Below are 23897 nucleotides of genomic sequence, written 5' to 3' on the forward strand. Positions count from 1 at the left end.
ATTTCATTTAAACAATCACTCCAAGATATCAAATAAAATTAATCATGATATATTTCAAAGTTACATATGTTAGCTCACATTTGAACACAATTGCCAACTTAGTTCACCATCCAAATCCCCAAATTCTGAAATTACACAGACTATTGATTTTCTAAACAATGTAGAGCAAAAAAATTTCACGATGTTGAAGAGAAAGTAAAACAGATATGTGTTTTATTTCTTATTTTAAGAAAAACGATTCACTTGGACCAGGTTTCATCATACCAATCATTTTAGGATTCTTACATATGCCCTATATGAACATCTTAGATACTAGAATAAGTCTCAGATCGTAAATGGTGTTAATTTAACATAGTTATTTATATGTTGATATTAATAGAAATATAGTAGCAAATTGCTAATTCGCTGTAAACTTAATGATCTAGACAGTTTTCATTAAATACATTGAATGTACTATTGTACTATTCTCAGCTAGATCATCAATATATTTCTGAATATTGATTTCTATTTCTCTCAAGCAAGATAGATTAGTTAATCTAGACATTGAGATTTCATGTTGGCATCTGCAGTGCTCCGATTGTATACTATCTAGCATTCAGAGTACATTGTGATATCACCTGTACTCGTCTTTTTGGAATGCTATAAGCAACAAGTGCGGTACAAAAGGGGGTGGTGATGGACGGAGCATCTGAACCAATCAAACACTCACACCCAGTCTAAAGATCTGGGTTTGATCCATCACCGTTCTTTAGCCCACTCTGCCACCCCAGTTCAGACATGGCTATATGCAAATCAGTCTGACCCCGTGCCTCATGGGAACAGTCCAGCCCAAACTGCCAAGCCATGCCTTCCCTGGACCGGAAACAAGCTTCCGAGGACCGGTTTCTGGCATTCCAGCCGTCTTCAGCCCGGCTTGCTTGAATCCAGTGGCAAAGTGAGCAAGGGACTCACGTCTGAGCATATCCTGCCACACTTATGGCGGCCAAAGCGGTACAAAAGGGGGTGGTGATGGACGGAGCATCTGAACCAATCAAACACTCACACCCAGTCAAAAGATCTGGGTTTGATCCATCACCGTTCTTTAGCCCACTCTGCCACCCCAGTTCAGACATGGCTATATGCAAATCAGTCTGACCCTGTGCCTCATGGGAACAGTCCAGCCCGAACTGCCAAGCCATAGCTTCCATGGACCGGAAACAAGCTTCCGAGGACCGGTTTCTGGCATTCCAGCCGTCTTCAGCCCGGCTTGCTTGAATCCAGTGGCAAAGTGAGCAATAATCAACAAGTGCAGCAAATAATGAAACTACCGGTATACCTATTAATGCTGATATATTGATTGAAAGTGTTAGTATATGTAACGAGATATTAATTATTTTTATTATTATTAAAGTTAGAAATATAAATGTATGAACACCTCCAGATAGTGTTAACAATACCTAGTTGCAGGTGAAGTAGAAATCTGTTCACAGTAGTATATCATAGTAGGTGCTAAAATGATTTGTAACTTACAAGAAATAGCCAAAATGTTAGTGAGGTCACTGAAACTTTATTTTACTGTTGGTGTATCCTTTGTGGTATTCTGTTTCTGTTTGGCACAAACACTGGACAATAACCTTACAGCCTGAAAACACCTTGCCCTTATCTTATCTTCTTCCAGTTGGAAGGAATTCCTTCCCTATATTTACTACTAGACTAAATCGGTTATAGCTAATTACACTCCCCGCAAATCACTCACTTTCCCCAAAATCTTCAAATCATTGGGATTCCTTTGTGCTGAGCACCATTCATGTACTCTCAGCCATTGGCGAAAAACTAAAAGCAGTTATTTAGTTCCTAGCTTGTTTTCCTTCTCACAGCTATGCCACTCTTTATATCTTTGTCTCCAGTTGGTGTGCACAAGTGATCGTTCTCTAATTTATGGGATTTTCCAGAAATATTAAATACTGTTCAACTCCTCAAACATTCAAACCTTGAATCCATTTTACTCTCTAACTACTGTACAGTATCAAGTCTCCCATGCTTATGGAAGTATATGGATAAATGTAGAACAATTCAAATAAATGTCCTCGTTTCCTGAAACAGCTGTTTATGGATTATCGATTGATAATCAGATTTTATTTCCAGCCTGGGTGCAACATAGAAAAAGCTACCTTGCAAATCTTGCAATATGTATAAGAAGTTTTGGATAAAGGAGATTCCCGTCTATTGCCATGGTAATGTCTGGGAGGCTGTGCCTCCTTTTTCTCCAAAATGCAGTGTGTGGTACAAATTGAGAGTTTCATTTCAAGGAAAGCTGCAGTGACCTGTGGCATTACGTAAGGCTTGATCTTAACCCCTGCACTCCTCAACATAAAAATGGAGCCACAGAGTTTGAGTTTAAAAGAATCAGGTGTCTGCATGAATCAAAATGTGGATCACACAGTTATACTTAATAATATCTACACTTGTGGGCATCCTCTCTCTAATCAAGCCTGGTAAGGCTTTACTGATGGATGTCCAAAAACTGCCTAAGACTGAACCCACACATGGCAGACTTTGCCCTTTTTGTTTGTAAGCATACAGTCCATTTCAAGCCTTCTTATATATATCCTGATAATTTAACACTTTTTATGTACTCTTCCCTTCAGACTCTATTCCATCTCCCTCTTTCGCCACACCAACCTAATGACCAACTCTGCAAATAAATTCCATCAAGTCAAAAAGCCAATCATCTTTTTTCTCCAAACCAATTTCAAACTGTTATTCCAGCTCAATTCATCTCAATAATGTATTTCACCAATGCAATATTCAAAAGAACCCCACACATGTCCCATCCTTCGATCAAGGCAATACTACACTCATTGGATATATTTATTGAAAAAGACAAAAATGTGAATACTTTCAGATACTATGGGATTTTTCCTTCACTTCCTAAAGTAATTGTTTTGAAGTCATGTAGCATTTCTTATACAGCTCTACACCTGAAAAAAACACCTATTTGGCTGACTCCAAACCTTCTCAGGCAAACTAAGGGGCATATTATCAATGTCTGGCTGTCCTTAGCAGTACATTTCTTATCGCAGACTATCTCTGGAATTTATTGCCCTGGTAGCGCGTTATTAACAAATCGATTCTCAAGGGCGATAAGAATTCCAGGGATAGTGATGTTCCCTGCAAAACGGCGATAACCTTGCTGATAAGACTCTGTGGTCGTATCAGCATAATCTACCCCGTATGTCAAACATAGGTAAGTCAGGATTTTAGCAGACGTTAGATTTTGGAATCTAACGTCTGCTAAAATCCTGTGGGCTGCTTTGTAAATATCGCGATGTGAACATCAGTGATATTTGCATGGTAGTCCATCCGGGGGACGCCCAGTGACACCTACTTTGCATCTCATTAGAGATGCAAAGCAAGGTTTTGGGAAAAAGTGTGCACCCTCTTGTAAATAGGGCAATTGTTTTATCTCTGCTTTTTTGTCTTTTTAAGCCAAAAAAGCAGAGATAAAGCCCTTGTAAATATGTCCCTAAGTGATCTAAAAAGCCGAAGTTCCTGGGTTCAAACTTTCTCATTCATAAATCCTCTCCTTCTCCAGAACAATATCTTCTTCGTGGAGCTTTTTACCCCTTGCAAATAGAACTGAACCCAATCTTCTCAAATTCGGGAAACACTAAAAAATACAAATCTTTTAATTCTATCTGAACTAAGAATGATCCTTTCCCTTCTTTATTCTCTACTTTCCTTTGCATTTTATCTTTCACATTACCAGGTTACTCAATTTTATTACTGTTTTATTATTATCCCTTTCCTCTTCCAAAACATTCATTTGTAAAGTTATCTAATGTCCCTGTGGTGCTGTGTGCTATTAAATTTACTATATAAATAAATAGAGACCCCTTTCAAGGTGCCATTCAATTTCCATTGATTACAAAATCATCACATTTTCTAATCTTCTGCTTTAAATATATAGACCACACCTCTCCACGTTGATGTCACTTCACTGAATTATGATCATGACCATGTCAAATTCAAGACTCTCTGCATTGTGCATGAGGCCCGCATGTTCTATCTCCCACTACCAAACATGGTGCATTCCACTTGGCCAGACACTTTGGTCAGGTACCCAAATAGACGCACTAATATTTTGGCTAATTATTAACATTTTTAAGGCATTAGCCTATGTGTTTCATGTTCTTTCCTATAAAATTCTGGGAATGTTTGAACAGTATCTGTTCTGTCATTCTTATGGTCTCACCAAAATAGCTTTCACAAGATAAGCTTGTCGCCCTACACAATTAAATTACCTTAACTTGTAAACAATCGCCCTTTACCATCTGTAAGCCTCCCATCTCATTCACCAATGGAACTCTCTAAGGAACACTTAACAGTGCGAGTAATTTAGAGAATCCATTATTACAATATGATAATAGTAAATAGACATCTGTTTAAAGTCATTGTTGGATAGCCATAGCATACCTTTCAACGATTTTTAACTAATTGGTGCAGCAGACTGGAATAAACTGTTTGAAGTCATTTACTTCTCAAATAACATATGGCTTTCAGAAGCATAATCAACATTCGATGATTAAAATAGCTTTTGATAAAGCACTTTTCTTATTAGCAGCATATGTCGGTCAATCTAGCAGCCTTGAGTCAGTCATTCGAGAGTGCCAAATTCACTTTTCTCCTTCACTTAACCTTTGGTGATACCTTGGATGCTGTAAAATACTAACTAACACTCAGTAAAAACATTAGAGCCATTTGCTTTACCACATTCAGATAGGTGGTCCCTGCATAAGCTGAGCACAGATGACTAAAGAAGAGGAAGAGCTGTAGCATCCATCCTTCACTGTAGTTTTTCTTAAAATGTATTTCATGAATAGCACTTCCTGACACACCATAGCCCTTTATGCTCAAGGTAGATAACAGCTGGCAATATTACCCAGCTCAATGGGGCTAATTGTATGGACTTTTAAAAGGATAGTAAACTAAATGGGCTTGGGGATCAAATCTGGGCCATGCCAGATACTTAAGAAAATATTATAAACTGCTGATCATGCTAAGCTCTCTCGCTGATTTAAATACAAGTAACAACACACATAAGTGCAAGATGTTTACTAATGTTTTTCATAGCTCTGATATAGTTTGGGCATATTATGATGAGACAATTTGTAGGAGTATGTACTACTAAATTAAAAAGCCGTGTTTGAGATCACAAAGGTTTAATTCCTCTATATTTAACTGCAACTGTGGATGGAGTTTGGAAGCTAGAATGAGTAATGCACTGCTGTTGTATACAAATGCCACTAGACCATACATCTGCAACAACATAATGAGGCAGAGCAATGTACCAGCCTTAGATGGTTTACATGCTAATGCAGTTATTCTGATCTTGGCAGATATTGCAGTCTGTGAAAAATGACAGCGATGATAAATGGAGGTTCATTTTGTAGAGAAAAGCATGTCTGCTTTATAAGCAAAAAAATAATTTAGGAAAATAAAAGAAGTTCTATAATGTGTATGCAGCACAATGAAAATCACATTGGATTGCATTTATAATGGTGTTCATTATTTAGAGGTATCAACGTTTATTGAAAACTTAAACCTACTGCAAAATAACTGCAAAACAAGCAAACAAATGCAGTTTCAGTTACATTTAAAGATACCAATTCTCCAAGCCAAACTGAGTTTCTTTGCTGAATTTCTGATTTTCCTTTCGAAAAGTGTATCAAAGACAATAATATATTATTTGATGTTTTTTCATAATAAAAAATGTGATCAGTATTCCCTCAAGCCCTTCATTTATAGGAGCCTGAAAAATCAATGACTATTTTTTGATCAAGCATTCCAGATAATCAGATGGCAGTGAAACATTGTTTTCGAGGCAACTGAGCACGAAGCTATTAAAAACATTTCAAAAGTTCTTGGAGTCTGCAGGGTTAGACATCTCCTGCTTCTTAATCCGATGCAACCGTGGCATTTTCTCAGCATTGCATATCTTTCCAAAAGAGGAAAATGCAGGCTTCTGTGCCTTCTAATTAACTAATTTGAACTGTTATTGCAGCTTGGATGTTGAACTTGATGTGTAAATTATAAACTGGGAATAAAGTCACCTGCAGTAGCTCACACTAATTTTGGCTTGATTCATATAAATTGATCTGTACATCCAAATCCATCTTTGACTAACAAATTCCACATTGATTTGGACATGAACATCCAGCATTGATTTGGACAGGCCCATCCAGCATTGATTTGGACAGGCCCATCCACATTGATTTGGACAGGCCCATCCACATTGATTTGGACAGGCCCATCCACATTGATTTGGACAGGCCCATCTAGCAATGTTAGGGACATGGAAAGTCAGCATTGCTGTGGACATGCAAATCCAGCATTGTTTCAGACATGCTAGTCACCAACTGATTTTGACGCTGAAAAATGCAGGAGTCATGCATTCCGGGATCATGCAGTGAAGGTTGATTTGAGAAGACGACAAATAACGGCTACAAACTGAGCTTTTATCAAATTGGTTGGAGCAAGAATGCGTCATTTGTTGTCCAATTGAATATACATTCACATCATGACACGAGTGCATGTCTCTTGGTGTATGTAATAATAGCTATTTGTTTTCCATGGGATTGTGAATAGTTTACTTAGGAGCTTGTGCCTATGGTCTACCAACCTAGCTATGCCCATAGTAATTTTTGGATCATTTTGAACTGCTCACTACAGATCATGTGCATAGGTACAGGAGTGTATTTATTCCATGCTCAATGTCTGATTCCAAACTGTTCTGCCTCTGCATGCTGCACTGATGTTTTCCCAGTGCAGTAGTGTATTGTTCATATCATAAAAGATACAAAAAATATATTTCTTATAAATATTTATCTTGTTCAATTTAATATTACAGATATGTATTGAACTAATATGTAGTCATTCTTCACACCCACATTTTGAAATAGGATGTTTCATTGTTTATTAGTTTTAAAAGTGAACACGCAAAAATATAAATATGTCTGAAAATTAGCTTGGATCAACAACTGTGAAATGCATCATTCCCACAAACACCTAATTCAGAGTGGGTTGCTAAGACAATGGTAACATCATGATGCAGTAATTACAGTAAAGCATTTACTACCAGTTTTATGCCTCCTGATTTAGAATTTCCCATCATGAATTTGGCTCAACTGTGTTTGCAGAGTATCGGCCACCAGGTGTTTATTGTAGTAACAGTCATGTTTTTTCCATGATGTATTGCCATATTGCCTCACTCCAGAATTACTGTGAGGAAGAACATTATGTTAGGTTTTTTATCTCTTTAGAAACATTGACGATATTAACACAAATAATAAGGTTTGAGTGTATTATCTGTGAGATAATTTTTTGGCCACTGAGTGCAAAGTGAAAAAAAGAACTGCGTAAATAAAATACTACATGAGGTATATATAGTAAGGTCTGCATTTTACTTAACTGTTTAAGAGACCCATTTGTGTTTGATTATGGGCATGAATACATGTCTTCATACATGCATGTTTCAACATGTATGTCATGATCTGGGAAATGCATCAGAAGATCTGCAACTAATGTGCTTATAGTAAATTCGGAAATTACATTTTTATTATTATTATTTTACCAATTCATTTATTAATTCATCCATTTTCTTTATTCTAGCATTTCATTTACACCTGGGCCTCCTCACGTCTATTGTCATCAGCCAATCGGAATGTAAGCGCTTATTTTTTTCATGTTCATCTGCAATATTACATGAGAGAGTGAGTTGAGGCTTGGCTGCAGGGTACGTCAGTTGCTCATCAAGGCAGATGCGTGAAATAAAGTTTGAAAGGCCTGATAATGATGGTGAATGGTAGAATTACATGGAAAGGGCTCTCCTCCTACAGAGACCCGAATTGCACTCAATGACAGGGTATCTAATGATAGCAATTTGTTCAGAGAGCCATGGAAGTTAGCTCTGAAGACTGGCAGGCACAATCTAGTGCACTGGAGTGTGAAACACATGTAAATGTCAGTAGGACAGTTATGTGAGAAGCGTGTGAGTCACTCCCACCTTTTTAAAACAACATAACATTTCACTCGCCAGCCTGAAGCTGCCCATAATCATTAACATTTTGCTGCTTGACACTAATTATTGACCCGTCTGTTGCCATCCTTCCAACTCTTAGGTCCTCATAAAATATTGTAGGTCCTGTAAGGTGAGAATGTCTCTAAACGTTGTAAGTCCCGGTAAATTGATTGCACATGCAATGATTTAGCCAGGGAATATATACCTATGTTTGATCACAATTTGACAGTTAGTCCTGATTACTGTACTATTTCGGTAAAATGAAATTACTTACTGTTAGAGTAACATTGAATGCTTGAGAATGTTATCTATTTTATTAAATGTTTACATACGTTTTCAGAGCCTTGCATCCCATATTGATTATGAAGATAAATGACCAGAGGAGTACTCGTAACACAGTAAAACAATAAGCAAAAGCATATCCTTCTGACTAGGTTGTGATAAGTAAGCACACAAAAATTCAATCTTGCTAAATTCTATTAGATTGTAGTACATACCTGGTTGTTCCTCCATCAAAATGATCATATTTTAGCAGTATTAAATGTAGTTTTCTATTGACATCTCAAAATCTTTTGCTCAGGAAGCTCTAGGGACTTGGGAAAGTCAAGTCGGCCTGTAAACATTTGTGGAACTGACTGGTGTAGCACTTTTTTAAGATTACAATTTGTTAACTTTGCTAATTTAAATTACCAAAAAATACTTTTTTGTGCAAGAACTTCCCCACTACATACTCTTTTTAGCTTGTGTCAAGACAACAAAATAAAAACTTATTTTTTGTAGTTTCCAAATGATGTCTACGTTTGTGATGCCATATCAGTAAAAGGCATGTTATCATGTAATGTCATTGTGCATATGTTCTGGTAAATTCAAGTGGTTTCTGTGGGAAGGTGATGCTTAGATATTTAGTAAAATCCTACACCCTGTTTACATTATTCTTTAGGATTGTTTAAACATTTATATCATTACTAAATGTCATAACATGCAGAAACGAGAATTTCAATTCAGTACTGTACTTGCTCGGCCTCAAAACAAAAAGAAAGTGAAACATGCTGACACACATACACCGGGAAGTAGGGAAAGGGGTTCTGACATAGTGATATGTACATACCTTTATAGTTGAAACTGTCTATAGAATGGGCACTTATCAAAAATGTAGTTCTCTCATCTTAACCAATGCTTTTAAAGTCACGGTAGAGGAGTGTTTAGAGAACTTATCCAATTTCTGGTAATTCATTATTTCCTAGAAGTCTTGGTAAGGACTGATATCTGGAAATTCCAGTAACTGAAAGAAGAATTATGAGGCAGAGTCAAAGACTTGTCCTGTGGTTGTCCGTATCTTTTTGATGAAGGGGATTTACCACTGCACAGTGGGAGAGTATGGCAAATGTAGCCCGAAATCTTGCCTGTGGAGATGGGTGTTTAGACTATTTAGGAAAAGAATGGTTGGATGAGTCTGTTAATCCAATCTAAAAAATCCACACTATTGGTTTTAATACAATTTATTGAATTAACACAAAATACCAGCAGAAAACATATGCCTGCTTTGACTTACTCCAAAACATAGTATCACAATTTAGATTATCTGGCTCTTCCTGTGGACAGTAAAGATGTACTTTAAACATATTGGGAGAAATTCTCAAACGTGAATACATGTGTAGATCTACTCACATGTATATCTACTCCTATACCTAGGAGCTATATTTTTCTACTTTTCACCATTTTAAAGATTTACACATAGGTGTAGAATTACATGTCTCCCCCCCTAAATGAGGAGGGGGTACCTCCTACATCTCAATTTAAGAGTGTAAAGTTACTACTAGTAAGTTTTCACCTGTTGGTGAAGTTCTCCACCAAGAAGGGCAACTCCCTATGGCAAATTATAGAGATATGTAAAGAGGTTTTTATTAAAAAATAACAATATTCTAATGAATAATATAAAATAATTATTTACATGGAAATAATAAATCATAGTATTATAGCATATTAACTTCTCGAATTCAATGTGTATTAAATAATAAAATAGTTTAATATATTGATTTTATTTATAAATTGTGATATATGAAAAACTACCCTCACTAACAGTTTTATTTTTAATACACTTTTAGTAAACGTAATATTATATAGATATATAGATGCACATGCAGAAGAAATATTTTTCCCAAAAGGAGCCCGGGAAAAGAACCAGTCACTCTGGAGCTGTTGTACAGGTAGCTATTGTTTATTTAGCGCTACACGTAAGATAACACGTTTCGACTCACCAGGGTCTTGGTCCCATGACCACAAAAGTTTCTTAGGCATCTAAATACTACTTCAGTGCGACGATAACCAAACAAAATAGAAAATAGATGCTCGTTCGGTGTTCACATTGTTGTAACCAATACACAAGTTGTGTCCCTTATAATAAGGAAGTGTGTACACGAAGTGTAAAATAATCTATTATATACAATGTGCATTAATAAAAAACATAAATTAAACATTATTAAAAACATACAAATAATGTACTGCACTCCTCTGTGGTACCTGCAATCAGGAACTCTTTATTTCCCATAATGCTCCATACAATTTAGCAAAAAACAGGTGTATACTATACATTAAATCTGGGTTCCTTGTCTTGCCAAGTGGATAGGTGAACTATAAAGTGATAGCAGTGTTAGTCAAGAAGCCAAATAAAGTGGCAAAGAATGACCACATATTCTGGTTATTTATTAATTGATAAAAGGGTCACGTACCCAGGCACATTGTTGGATTTCTCCCTTGTGTAGGTGTGAGCAATTAGTGCAAGTCCATTGGGTGGATCAGCATGAAGCAAATAAAAAATATCAGAGGACAGACCGTAGTCAATGTGCTGTAGTAGCTGAACACTCCAAAGAAGAAGTTCCACAGTGGTTTTACGTTTTCATGCAGATTATCCCTGAATCTGTGGTGCTCATCAGTGCAAAATTGCCATGCGCAAATCTTGAATCAGAAAAATTAAATGCATAACAAATGTTTGGTTACCATTTCCTGTCTAGTAAATCATGGATTATCACTCTAAATAATAATTATACTCTTAAACCCACTGTTATCAACTAATTGAACCAAGGCTGGAGAGGGAGAGAATGGAGAGAAAGGTACATAAGGTATAGTAAATATGATCCAGGATCAAGAGAGGAGAGGCAGCTATCATTCGGATGAATGACTCAGGAATTCACTGTATCCACCCCATGCCTGACATTTCACAGTTCATTTGTGGTCCAATCAAATAGAAATCAAAGGCCAAGACAAAATATACACCAGGCATTAAGCCAACTGTGTGTGCGGAAAGATAGAAAGGAGAATAAACAGATGGGACTGTGAAAAACATCAACATGGGTTCATATGTGTGAATGTAACTCTTCATTATTATTCATCCCATCTGGGAACGTATAACCAACTTGCGGAATAAATCTACATTCAGGACTACATTACTCTATTGCCTCCTCTGGGTTTTTTTTAGCAAAGTATCTAGGCTAAAGAGCTTAGTTTTCGACCAGTCACTTTGGTGTGCCTCACGGAAATGTCTAGCTGTGCTTTAGCTAAGGTTTTTATTGGTTATGTTCCTGCAGTTTTCCAGAATTATTTTCTGGACCAGGAAAGTGATTGATCCAATATACCACTTGTCATGGGGGCATGTTATGGCATAGGCCACAAAGTAGGTCTTACATGCGATTAGTTTGGGAATTTTACAATTTTTATTAATTCTTTGAAGTTTGGTATCTGGCATATTACTACTGTCTCTGCATGCTTTGCAAGTCCCACCACGTTTGAATCCCTTAATCCCCTTAAGCCAATTAGTGGTTTGGGGTCCTAAGTGACTTTGGACTAATATGTCTTGAAAGGACACATTCCATTGATATGTTATGTTTGGGGTTATCCCTATTTTACTCTTCAACACTATGTCCTGAGTTAGAATTCCAATACCTTCCCTACTGTCCGCACAGACTGGAGTTGGAATAGTAAATTATACTATTCCAACATCCTGCGCCCCCCTCCGCAAGTCGTTGTTACGACTTGCGGCGTAATGTTATGCGTTGTTACAACGGGGTTATTGTAATGACCACGTTGTAACAACATTCGGGGTAATGGGATGCGAAGTCAAGAGGCATAATCATTTATTAGCGCAATCTGGGATGTCGTAAATTAAGGCTCATGTTGTCAAGGTTTAAGGCCCATAACAGGACTACTATTAGTATGTCTCTCACTGAAAGTGTCTCCATTATGTCTTTATCCTTGGGTAGAGTGTAAGGTTGTATGCAACACTTCAGACAAGGCCGCACCACATTTCTATAATGCGGGCCAATTTACAAAGGCATTTATGACTATGTGAGGTAGTGCTACTTCACATTCTCTTCAATGCCTGCTATTTGGCACCAAAATATCTACCATGGGAATAAAATGGCAATATTTAGGGAATTCCACTACACAAAAAAGAGAAATTATATATTTTCTTTGCACTTTTAGCAATAGATGCACTTTATATGACCAGCAATGCTTATCAACCTGTCTCGAGGATTATGGAGATGAGGCATGACTAAGAAGTGGTGATTCCTGTAGCTAGCAGGTTTTATAACTTAATGTAAAAGTGTATTTTTATACCAAATACACAACTGCAGTTTGGTGGTTCAATTCCACCTCTTCCTTTGCTTGATTAGACTGAATAACATCACATGTCTCCAAACGCATATTATAGTTGACTGCAAACTATGCCTGGGTGTCGAATTCCCTTCCGCTCGCGGGAATTGCGATAATTTGACATTTTCGCGTTACGCGGAGAACACGAAAATGCCAAAATGTACGCGATCCGCAGCGAACCGGAAATTGTTTTCATGCTCGCGCTGTAAAACTATTTTCTTGCTCACACGATCGCCTTACCTGGATCCCCGTGTTCGCCGACAAGTTTTCCCGATCCGGTCACATGCTCCTCGAGACGTTGGAATGTTGGTATCCATTTTGCGCTATATCGCGAGAGATCTCGCCCGCGATCACGTCATTCGTCTCGCTATCATGCACCGAGAGAGTATGAGATCTTGAACACGTCATTCCCCACAGCAAGAGAGATCGTCAGGATGCGAACACGTCATATCGAATTCGACAAGGAGCGAGAGAAGAGAACCTGAACACGTTATTCTCCACCGCGAGCGAGAGGGTGAGGACGCGAATCGTGATCATGCAGAAAGATACAGCGAATAGGCGGGAAAAAAACTTCTGCGTCATAGCGATATTTCGACGTGTTTGCGGAGATTTTCGAAATTTTCGTGATAATTTGCGAAAGTCAATTTCGCAAATTCCACCCACCCATACTGCAAACATCCAAGTATCAAATCTCCAAAGATGGAACAATTTTTTTCTAGATTGCTTTTGTCAGCTCTTCAAATCAGTGTCTGCAATTTCCTCAACTAGAGCCACTGCAGCCAAGTCATCCCATCCACTGCAACTTTTTCTGCAATCAAAGTCTGTTTTCTGCAAAAGGACCTCTAATTTGTCCAGTCCCACCAATTTTAGCATACAGTTCAAGCGGTTCAGCTCACTCAGCCCAGTGTAATTTCACTCCAGGATGTAATCAGATCTCATTGGAAACCCAAAAGCCTACCTTATTTCCTGGCATGTCTGCAACAACCCTTTTAAAATCTTAAGCTACATTTCTTTAGAACAATTTATCCCAAGGTTTATAAAGGGCCTGACAGCTAGAAATAACATTATTTAGAAGATAGAACTATCCTTATCTCACACTCCTAGCATATGAAAACCCTTAGTTGCATCGTGTAAAGCCCACTCCTTCAGAGAATTTCGTAATTATCTTCATGTAATTCTGGAGAATGTAATGCCCAAAAAACCTAGTGATGGTAGACAGGGCTTTCTAGAAAAATATTATCACTTCTTACAGCCTACTGAGAAGGAAGACGAACTTTGGGTGACTACCCATGATTAGTGAAATAGTTCTGCCAGTAATAGGCAGATAAAGATGTTCTCACTTCTGGAAGAGAGCTGAGGAGTGCTCTAGCATTCTCTAAAACATCTTTGTAATTCAGAAGAAACATTGTATATCTAAAGTATCTGGGACGATTTTTATCTATATTCGGTGTTAAATGGGCTGATCCACTACATTGCATCTAAATTGCATTGAATCATTTTATACTCTGATAACTTCCCAGCAAACATTGTATAAGCTACTCTTAACAATGATTCAACACCACTTATGTATAAAATAAAGTTATGTGTATAAGGCCAAACTTTAAAAGACCAAGAATGATAATGGGGAGATCCTTTCTTCCATATACACACTTTGTGTTAGGGGTTCAATTCCTATTGTATTACATAACGGAAAAAAGGGACACATCATCTTGTACCCTGAAGAACATTATGTGGTGAAGAAGAATGGCTCTGCACCACTACTATCAATATCTGTTGTTTATATAGGGCAAGGTTATCTTTGCAAAAATACTTGTGCTTCTCCCTCAGATATAACCACAGCTGAAATCATTGTCAGCATAAACAAATTGCAAATTGGTAAAGGGAATCTCTTTTTTGCAGAATCCATAGTTAATACAAAGGTATTGTAATAGGTTCAGATTCCTGACAGGGATAAATAGTAAAATAGCTCTTGATTGACTTGGATCAACTCTGCCCTTTGCTACCCTGCACAACCTTAAAGCTAACATCTTAGCCTACACCTTCATATCATAGTTGAGCTGGAAGACATTCTGGTCAGATGACCCAATTTGTTAATGAATGTGATCAAAACTGCGTTGATAAACACCTTATTAAAAAGATCTCTCACAAAGAATGAATGCACGTTTGTAGGTCTTATAGACTTCAAGTAACCCCCACCCCCCGGCTAGAAGATGTCTCTCCTGATTGATGTGAAAACATTATTGCACCTGATACTGACCTGTGTGATAAACATCACTTCATTTCTATTTCTGCTTCCTGAGCAAACAGGTATTTGCACAGGGTTTTCAACGTACCCAAGCACTTGTAATCAGGCATTTGGTGAATGTATAATTCATATTCAGGATGTTAGAAGTGCCATTAAGACACCTAAGAGGGTATGAGCCATGCATATTGTATGATAGTTTAAGCTAGTATTGTTTTTAGATTTGTCACTATCAACCTACATAAAAAACAGATTGTAGATATCGAAGCCCCTCTTTGCTTTGAGATCTTTTCACAAATGGAAGCTTGCTCACTAATAATTGTGCATAATAACCTTATTGGAATGTGCTCTAACTTTATTTGTTTTAAGGAGTTGGTCTTCTTTCCATTCCTGAATCAGTGATACTGAAAATTATGCAAATGTTCATATACCTAAACACTTTGTTTGGAGTTGGAAGCAGCTTCTTTTCACAGTCCTGTCTGTTTGAGTTTGGTTTATATAAACAACGGCTAAGCTCTGACTGCCAACATCAAGACAAGCTTATAGTGATTAGGAGACAAAATAACCAGGAATGGCCCTCATTGACTTGAGTAGGATGTATGTCAACACATCGCATACGAATACCACGCGTGCCATTGCAACGCGGGTATTACGACGCGATGTCAATGACATCGCATACCATTACATCGTATACTTTTACAACGAGAATGCTTTACCACGCATGCCATTACAACGCAAAGACATGCGTGGTAAAGCCATACTTGCAGTAAAAGTTTGCAAGGTAAGTAAAATCCCTACCCCTACACAACACACTACTCCCACCCGTACTCTACCCCTAACCCAAAAACACTACCACACTACACTACCCCTACCCCTACCCCAACACCTACACAACACACTACTCCCACCCCTACACTACCCCTAACCCAAAAACACTACCACACTACAACACTACCCCTACCCCTACACCTACCCTAAACCTAAATCACTACACTACATAAACACTACTACACTACTCTAAACCCTAAATCACTACACTACATAAACACTACTACACTACCCTAAACCCTAATACACTACACTAAAAACACTACAACATTACACTACCCTAAAACCTAAATCACTACACTACATAGACACTACTACACCACCCTTAACCCTAATACACTACACTAAACGAACACTACACTCTACCACACTACAACACTACACCTACCCCTACACCTACACATCACACTACTCCCACCCCTACACTACCCCTAACCCAAAAACACTACCACACTACAACACTACCCCTACAAAACACACTACTCCCACCCCTACTCTACCCATAACCCAAAAACACTACCTAAATCACTACACTACATAACCACTACTACACTACCCTATAACCTAAATCAATACACTACATAAACACTGCTACACTACCCTAAACCATAATACACTACACTAAACAAACACTACAACACTACACTACCCTAAAACCTAAATCACTACACTACATAAACACTACTACACTACCCTAAACCCTAATACACTACACTAAACAAATACTACAACACTACATACCCTAAAACATAAATCATTACACTACATAAACACTACTAAACTACCCTCCCTAATACACTACGCTTAACAAACATGACAACACTACAACACACATTAAAAGTTTTTTTTTTAAATACACAACATAAACAATACCACACTAATTTTACACTACCCTAAACACTACAAAAGTAACCCCCACCCCTTGCGCAAACCCCCTTACCTCTCTCCTCTTCAGCAACGCCATCGGGTCCTGCTTCCTCCTTCCTGCTTGGTTCACGTCGTTGTGAGGAAACAGCCTAAGTTTCCTCACAACGACTTGGATAGCCGCCCCGCGATTACATCGCATACGTCGTAATAGCTCATGCAATGTAATGGTATGCGTGGTTTTACCACACGTTGTAACATTGCATGCGTTGTAACACATGCGATGTAAAAGCAACGCGTGGTAAGATCCGCATTGTAATGGCTGTTCCCCCCTGAATATGTAGGCATTCTTAAATTGATTAGTAGCTAAGATTGCCTTATAGAGCTCACCTTCTCAAAGATAGGGGGAGCACAATTGCAGCATTTTACTGTTGTGCAATATACATATTTGGAGGGGGATTATGCAAAATTACATCTTTTGCAGAAAATGATTTGGTCCGATATTGGTCATGAACATTGAACACAATGGTATAATTTACACACAAAAGAAATGCACGATAATGATAGAGAATCATGAGAGCATATACAGTCTTGAAGATAGAACACACATTGATTTCACTGTCCCCGTGAGATATTTCCTGCAGGAAAAAAGAAAAATCATAATAAATGTGTGAAATCCTATTGTCAGGATTTATGTGAGATTTTGTTGTATATTAAAGGATTATCCCATGCCTACTTGAAATGGAATAGTGTGTCCCACAAGCATTTACTTTTCAACTCATTGTACCACTTTTAAGTCTTACAATGTTTAAAAATCATGCAGATAAATAAATATCAGTTGATTTCAATATTGAAAGTATGGAATGCTCTCTTAATCTGACAACGGGTTATTGATTAACAATATATCATACAGGATATAAGAATTACTTTTATATGTGAAGATATCTTCTCAGTTGTGATTGATTTTCTCCAGGGTCTTCCTGGCTGACACTGAAAATCAGTTTTCAGTGTTTTCCTTACTCAAGCAGAAATATTAAAATAATATGATTCATTCACTCCTGGAACAGCCAATTAATTTGTAAGAGCAATATTAATAATAATACAATTCATAAAGTGTTTGAACACCTAGGGGCATCTTGGCGATTCCACAAAAATATTACAACAAGAGGACAGAAAAAACAAAGAATTAGACCCTTTATTGTAACAACCACGTTATCAGTTGTTTCCTGAAGGAAAGATGGTCAGGGAGGGCCAGTATCTCCTGAGGTAAGGCATTTCAAAGTTTAGAAGTCAAATGCCCAAATGATCTTGCAGCCCATTGACAGCGCTTGATTTTCTGCACTACCCTGTTTATCCCAGAAGCTGACCTTAAGGCCCTTTGTGGCGGGTACCTTTGGAATTTTTCCTTAAGATATTTGAGATCTGCTCCACCTATTGATTTACACAATATACATCGAAATTTAAAAATAGATCTTTATCCAACTGGAAGCCAATGAAGATTGCCAAGATGGTGGAAATAGATTGGTATTTAGGTATGTCTAGAATCAAATGGCCTGCCCCATTTTAGATTACTTGTAATCTCTTTAGGTCTGTAAAGTTCATGGCCAAATAAAGGGCATTACAGTAATCCAATCTAGACAAAATTATGGCACACACCACCAATTTACAAGAGTTCACCAGGATATAAGAACATAATTTCCTAAGCATTGTCAATATGAGGGTACATGCTGATATGACAGAACTTACTTGCTTAGTAAGAGTTTGAAAACTGTCAAAAGTAACCCCTAAATTCCTGGCTGATTTGACTGGCAATGGGATACTATCCAAATCGGGCGAATAAAGCAAACACAAGGAGATGATGGAAGGACTGCTGAAACTTTTCAGACTCTCACTCCCAGTCACAGATCTGTGTTGAATCCATCATCGTTCTTTAGCTCACTTCGTCACCTCAGTTCAGACCCAGCTATATGCAAATCAGTCTTGACCCACATCAGTCTTGACCCTGTGCCTCATGGGAACAGTCCAGTCCGAACTGGCAAGTCAGGTCTTCCCTGAATTGGCAACAAGCATCCTGGACCCATTTTGGGGTATTACCCCTCATCAGCCAGACTAGCTTGAATCCACAGGCCGACAAGCAGAGGACAATATGTTAGTTTAGTTACCAAAAATGATAACTTAAGTTTTCTAACCAGTTAACCCAAGGCATATTACTTTCGTCCATTCGCTAACTGTCGCTCATTCAGATTTGGACATTCTTTGCGGTTACCTGAATATCCTCTGAAATCATGACGCATATTAGTGTGTTGTCCACATGAGAATACTCTGATAGAAGAAAGGACCTAATCAAAATTGCTAGAGGAGAAACATATAAATAACATAAGGTGGGACTTAATGAAGATCCTTGTGGCAACCTACAAGCAGACAAAATGGTTTGGAGTAAAATTGGCTGCAAATTAGCATCAGAATCTGCCCAGGAGAAACGATTTCAGTAGCTGTAAAGCTTTACTTCTTATCTGTAACTCAGTCAGATGGGTCACTAGTATGGAGTGACTCACGGTATCAAATTCCACAGACAGATTTTGTAGTATTTCCTCAGCAGAATCGCCATTATCAACCATACTCTTGATGTTATCCGTGGCTGCTATCAACTCCAACTCCATGCTATGACCACTTCTGAAACCTGATTGTGTCTGGTCTAATAATGCAGGCTTATCAATATCCGCACATAATGCCAAATTCAAGGACTTCTCTATAATTTTAACCGGAAAGTGTTAAAGAGATACTGGGTGATTGTTCCTTAACTAGCTTGGATTTGCACATGGATTTTTAATTAGATGAATTGTCTTGGTGTCTAAGTTCTATGAAATGTGCCTAAACCAATAATAGAATTGAATATAAGTGTTAAACATTCAGAAACCCTTTCTGGGACCAACTGAACAATGCACAGTAGTCAAGGGTCAGATGGTGTACCCAATTTGGTTGTGAGAATAGGATTAGTGATTTGTTGCTCCGTAAGAGGAGAGACATTTTCTAGCACTGTAATGATGTCTAAAGGTATGTTTACATTGTGATCTACTGCATCCAACTCCTGATCCAAGTAAGAAAATTCATCATAGCTTTTGCTAATCCTATTTTGAAACAAATCTGCTTGTTAATCGCAAAAAGCCTAAGTGAACCCTCTATATGTGGTATTAGCCAATCTCATAAGGAGTTTTCCGACTAAGAAAAGTTCCTTGGAAAGATTCTTTGCAGTATCTAATTTTTTATGAAATATTTATTTCTTCCTGTTTAATAGTGCATTTATAATCCCGATTGAGCCTCTCATGTTTCTCTTTTTCATCCTCATTAACGTATGTGGATGAGCACATCAAGTAAAGGAAACGTTTACATTTGTTAAATGGGCAATGAACATGATCCATGTGCTACGCCCTCTGGTGTCTGCCTGATCAGTGTTGAAAGTGAAAGAAGGTCAAGCTGCCGCATGCAACTTGAACAAGGCATGCACAACTTGAATAATATTATATAAACAATGTGACAGTATATCAATCCAACATCATAGCAATCAACCACAATTGTGTACAGTAATAAATAATTATTTATCTCTCGAATTTTTCAACAATATACACTGTTGATAATGAATGTTGTTAGTAAATTAAAAAAACAAACAATATCCTGACATTCCATAAATGTTCATATAAACTTCAGATAATATACCCAATGCATTTCGGGACTCAAGTCCCTTCTCCAGGGGAAAATCTGTAATGGAAACAGAATAACATTTTGTAATGTATAAGGGTGGGCAATAAACGGGTAACATAATATCTCTAATATCGGCTTCTACATTGCAGTGCCTTCTACTGATCCATTTGTGATGTGTGTCAAAATATACATGCAAAGAATAGAGTGATATTTACGCATGATGGGATGAATAACGTGAAAATTCCAATGCAACGCCATGTGAAAAGAGTGGTGGCCCTGTAATGAGCGTTGAGTTCTGCGCCAAATGAGATAATAGCGTATACCAAAAACCGTAATCTTATGCCCTCCACTTCCAGGACCTACAAGTGAGAAACCGATCCATCACATGCTAATGGCATCCAACAGAATCTGAGACGCCGAATACTAAATGCACGCAGGTTGTTCGTGTGCTAAACAGATTGGAAAGTCTGGAACCAAAAATGTCTGTAAAAAAGAAAACTTACTGAATACCCAGGGGCAGATGTACAAGCCCCTTGCGCCACTTTTGCGTCACTTTTCCCATGTTAAAAATGGCACAAAAGTGGCACAAGGGCCTTGTAAATAAGCCCCCCAGTGTTCTGGCATTTTTTCATCCTCGCCATTGTTTTTTCTCCAGATTCTGTCTTGTCAACGACAGTCCTGTTACAATTGCATAGGTGTCTCAGAAACCCATGAGGAAGATGGGAAGGGTTATGGCGGTCGACTTCAAATCTGGGGAACCAGGTTAAGAGTCTCGGCAACGAGGCTCAACATCCTGTGATTTTGGGCAAATCACTTAATGTTCCTCTGCCTTACAAAAATGAATGTGTCCTCATGTAACGCAACTGGCGCTCATGTAAAGTGCTCTCATACCTGATTTCTGGTCAAGTTCGCGCTATATAAAACTTTAAAAAACAAAATGTAACTGCTTGCTTGTTTTTCACCTTTTTAGTCAATCAAACCAAGTCTAATGCTTCATTAAGCGAGCCCTTATATGCTGTAGCTGCTTTCTGTGCCCCATTAGGGTATATTACCAATGTCTTTCCTAGTGCTTTTCTAAAATGTATGTTATTGAATTTACTCCATACATGTGAGTGCTTCCCTTCCTCAATTGCTATTCAATTGTTGGATCACTTCAGGAAATTAAAGTTAACAACAAACTAATGAGCTGACCAAATGAGCGGGAGCACTTCTTTGAGACACACCCGAGGGCAATTAGTTAAGATAGCGTCTAATGTCTGACAAGCTAAATGCATTGGAACATTTACTAGTCGATTAAAAATGAACCCTTTCACGTATAGTGCTATTTCACTTTTTAATGCTCTAAGAACTAAAATCTAAATGGCACCCAATAATTTTGCAATTGTATTGCCTTTTCTCTTACAATATAATTTAGCTGTCGAATTATGCTTACGTAGTTTTGAAAGGAGTTAATTTTCCTGTGGCTTTCCGAATACCAGAGGAAAGCCACTCTTATTGGAATTTGTAGACAGTAAACATCCTAAATTAAAAAGAAAAGTGTCTTTGCAAAAATAGTTTCCCTCAGGAGAAAAAAATAGTAAAAGATATTTGCATTTTCACAGTGGACTTAACTTCGCCAAAGCAAAATTATATGCAAATGTATATACCCTGTGTATAAATCTGCAGTGGGAAAATGGCGGATGCCAGATGACATTCCCAGTTGACTGAGGCTCATGCACAAACAGGAATGTTTGTGAATTTCAAAAAGTTGGATATTTACAAATGATCCTATGGGTATGTCTACGCCGATCTAGATCTTTCACAGCATACATCTCATAAAAATGTGTTGGTACATTTTATAAGCTGTTTATTAAAACAGAAACATATAATTATTACAACAGCAATTATTCGTAAATGCCAGTATTAGTCGCTAATACATTTCTAAGGTAAAGGTGAAACACGTTTATCTGCTCGTGATATTCAGTGATTAATTTGAGTTGCTGGTTTCGGGTGCTCGGCACCTGCACTTACTTGTCAACACCGGGAAATATGACAGTCTGGCACTAGGAGGCGCTGTCTTTCTAATTTATAGTATGATTTCCTTCCACTTGCCTGTGACTCAGCCTTGCATTTTTCTCTGCTCTCCTATACACCTCCCGATTACAAAAAAAGTGTGATTTAGAACGTTTCGCACTACTTTCTATTCCGTTCTTGAGATAAGTCATAATATGCCAATACTGGTGGAACAGGCTGAAGTGTTCAGACCTGTGTTGGGCCTTGATGTTGCTTTTTTAGAAAGTCGGAGTTGCTAAACAGCCCGTTGTCACACTTCCTATCAGTCCAGACTCTTTAGCGCTTTGCATTCTATGACCTGCAGTTTCTATCCCTCATTAGAAGTACACACCTGGGCGTCACAACATGTGTGCTTATTTTATAGGCTAGGAATGGCTGCAGGTGCAGCCACACTTGACATACAGATTAGAAGAGTTGGTTTTAAATGCCTAGATCACATCACTCAGAACAAGGGTGCTGACTATGCTAACATTCATATTTTTCCATCTTTTATATTATAGATATGAATAATGTAAAAGTCCAGGAACAAAGAAGTGTAGCTATTATAATGTTTTCACTTTTTCTATATCAAAATGCTTTAAACTTTAAAACCTTTTCTTCCATTAAATGAAAGTGTTTCTGACACAGATAGCTGTCTTAAACTAGAGGTTGCACTAAATCAACCATTGCAAGGGTTTTTACTCAAAACCTGGGTGTAGACATGAAAATGTGTACTTTGGACTACTGCAGCCGCTGCGCGGTTCTGTTTTTAACTGTTATCACTCTTATTTTTTAGTGGACTGGACAAGATTTCTAGAGAATATTCTGTTCACAGGTAAGTGGTAGATTGTGGATTTGATGTGGTATGATTAGGTTGTAATCCTGGCATGCTCTGTATACAGAAGCATGGCTAATTAATCTGCCAATCAAATCACTTTAATTTGCTAATACTGAAAGACCTATGCAAACCTGACTGAACTTCCTGAGCTCTGGACATCTGGTTGTAGATAGCAAATTATTTAAAAAATATATTTTTTTGTTAAACTCTTTACACTCGTAATCCATATATGAGTGCTTTGCAATGGGCGTTATAGTTTACAGCTGGCTTAACAATGTTGTCTGCAGGTACTCTCATGGTGGTCTACTATTAGAAGGCCTGGGTTGTGGAACTGGATCAGGACGGGTATACACTAGATTGAAGGACAAACAAGGTGGTTGGTCTAGATGCACTTAAAGTACCATCTAGGTCCAGGAAGAGTTGGATGATATTCTAACCACAACTTTTATAAATCCCCTGCCATAAGTAGTGAGATGATAACACCTTGTCGGAGATCACCATGAAGTTTAGTGAAGCAACCTCCATGTGGCTGCACTCTAAAAAAGACTGGGACTCAAAACATGCCTTCATTTGGGGGTTGAGGAACAACCATAGTCCATCCTAGTTGCACATGTTTAGCTTCAATGTGCCCATTTTTATATTATATTATATTATATTTACAGAGCTGTACAGACTAAATCAAGAGC

General features: G+C 37.9%; 1 protein-coding gene across 3 annotated transcripts in view; it reads left to right on the forward strand.

Moving 5' to 3' along the window:
- GRM5 (glutamate metabotropic receptor 5) overlaps window positions 1–23897 on the forward strand; it is a 967370-nt gene that overhangs the window by 927812 nt on the left and 15661 nt on the right. Inside the window, exons 8-9 of one of the 3 annotated variants that reach the window (XM_078658429.1) lie at window positions 7651–7704; window positions 23170–23208. The exons of 1 other annotated variant lie outside the window; for it this stretch is intronic. In XM_078658429.1, coding sequence (XP_078514555.1) covers window positions 7651–7704; window positions 23170–23208 — 93 coding nt within the window. The remainder of the gene's footprint in view (window positions 1–7650; window positions 7705–23169; window positions 23209–23897) is intronic. One more of the 3 variants, XM_078658430.1, reaches the window with a different exon arrangement.

This window comes from Lissotriton helveticus, chromosome 8, assembly GCF_964261635.1.
Source record: "Lissotriton helveticus chromosome 8, aLisHel1.1, whole genome shotgun sequence".
Classification (NCBI taxonomy): Eukaryota; Metazoa; Chordata; class Amphibia; order Caudata; family Salamandridae; genus Lissotriton; species Lissotriton helveticus.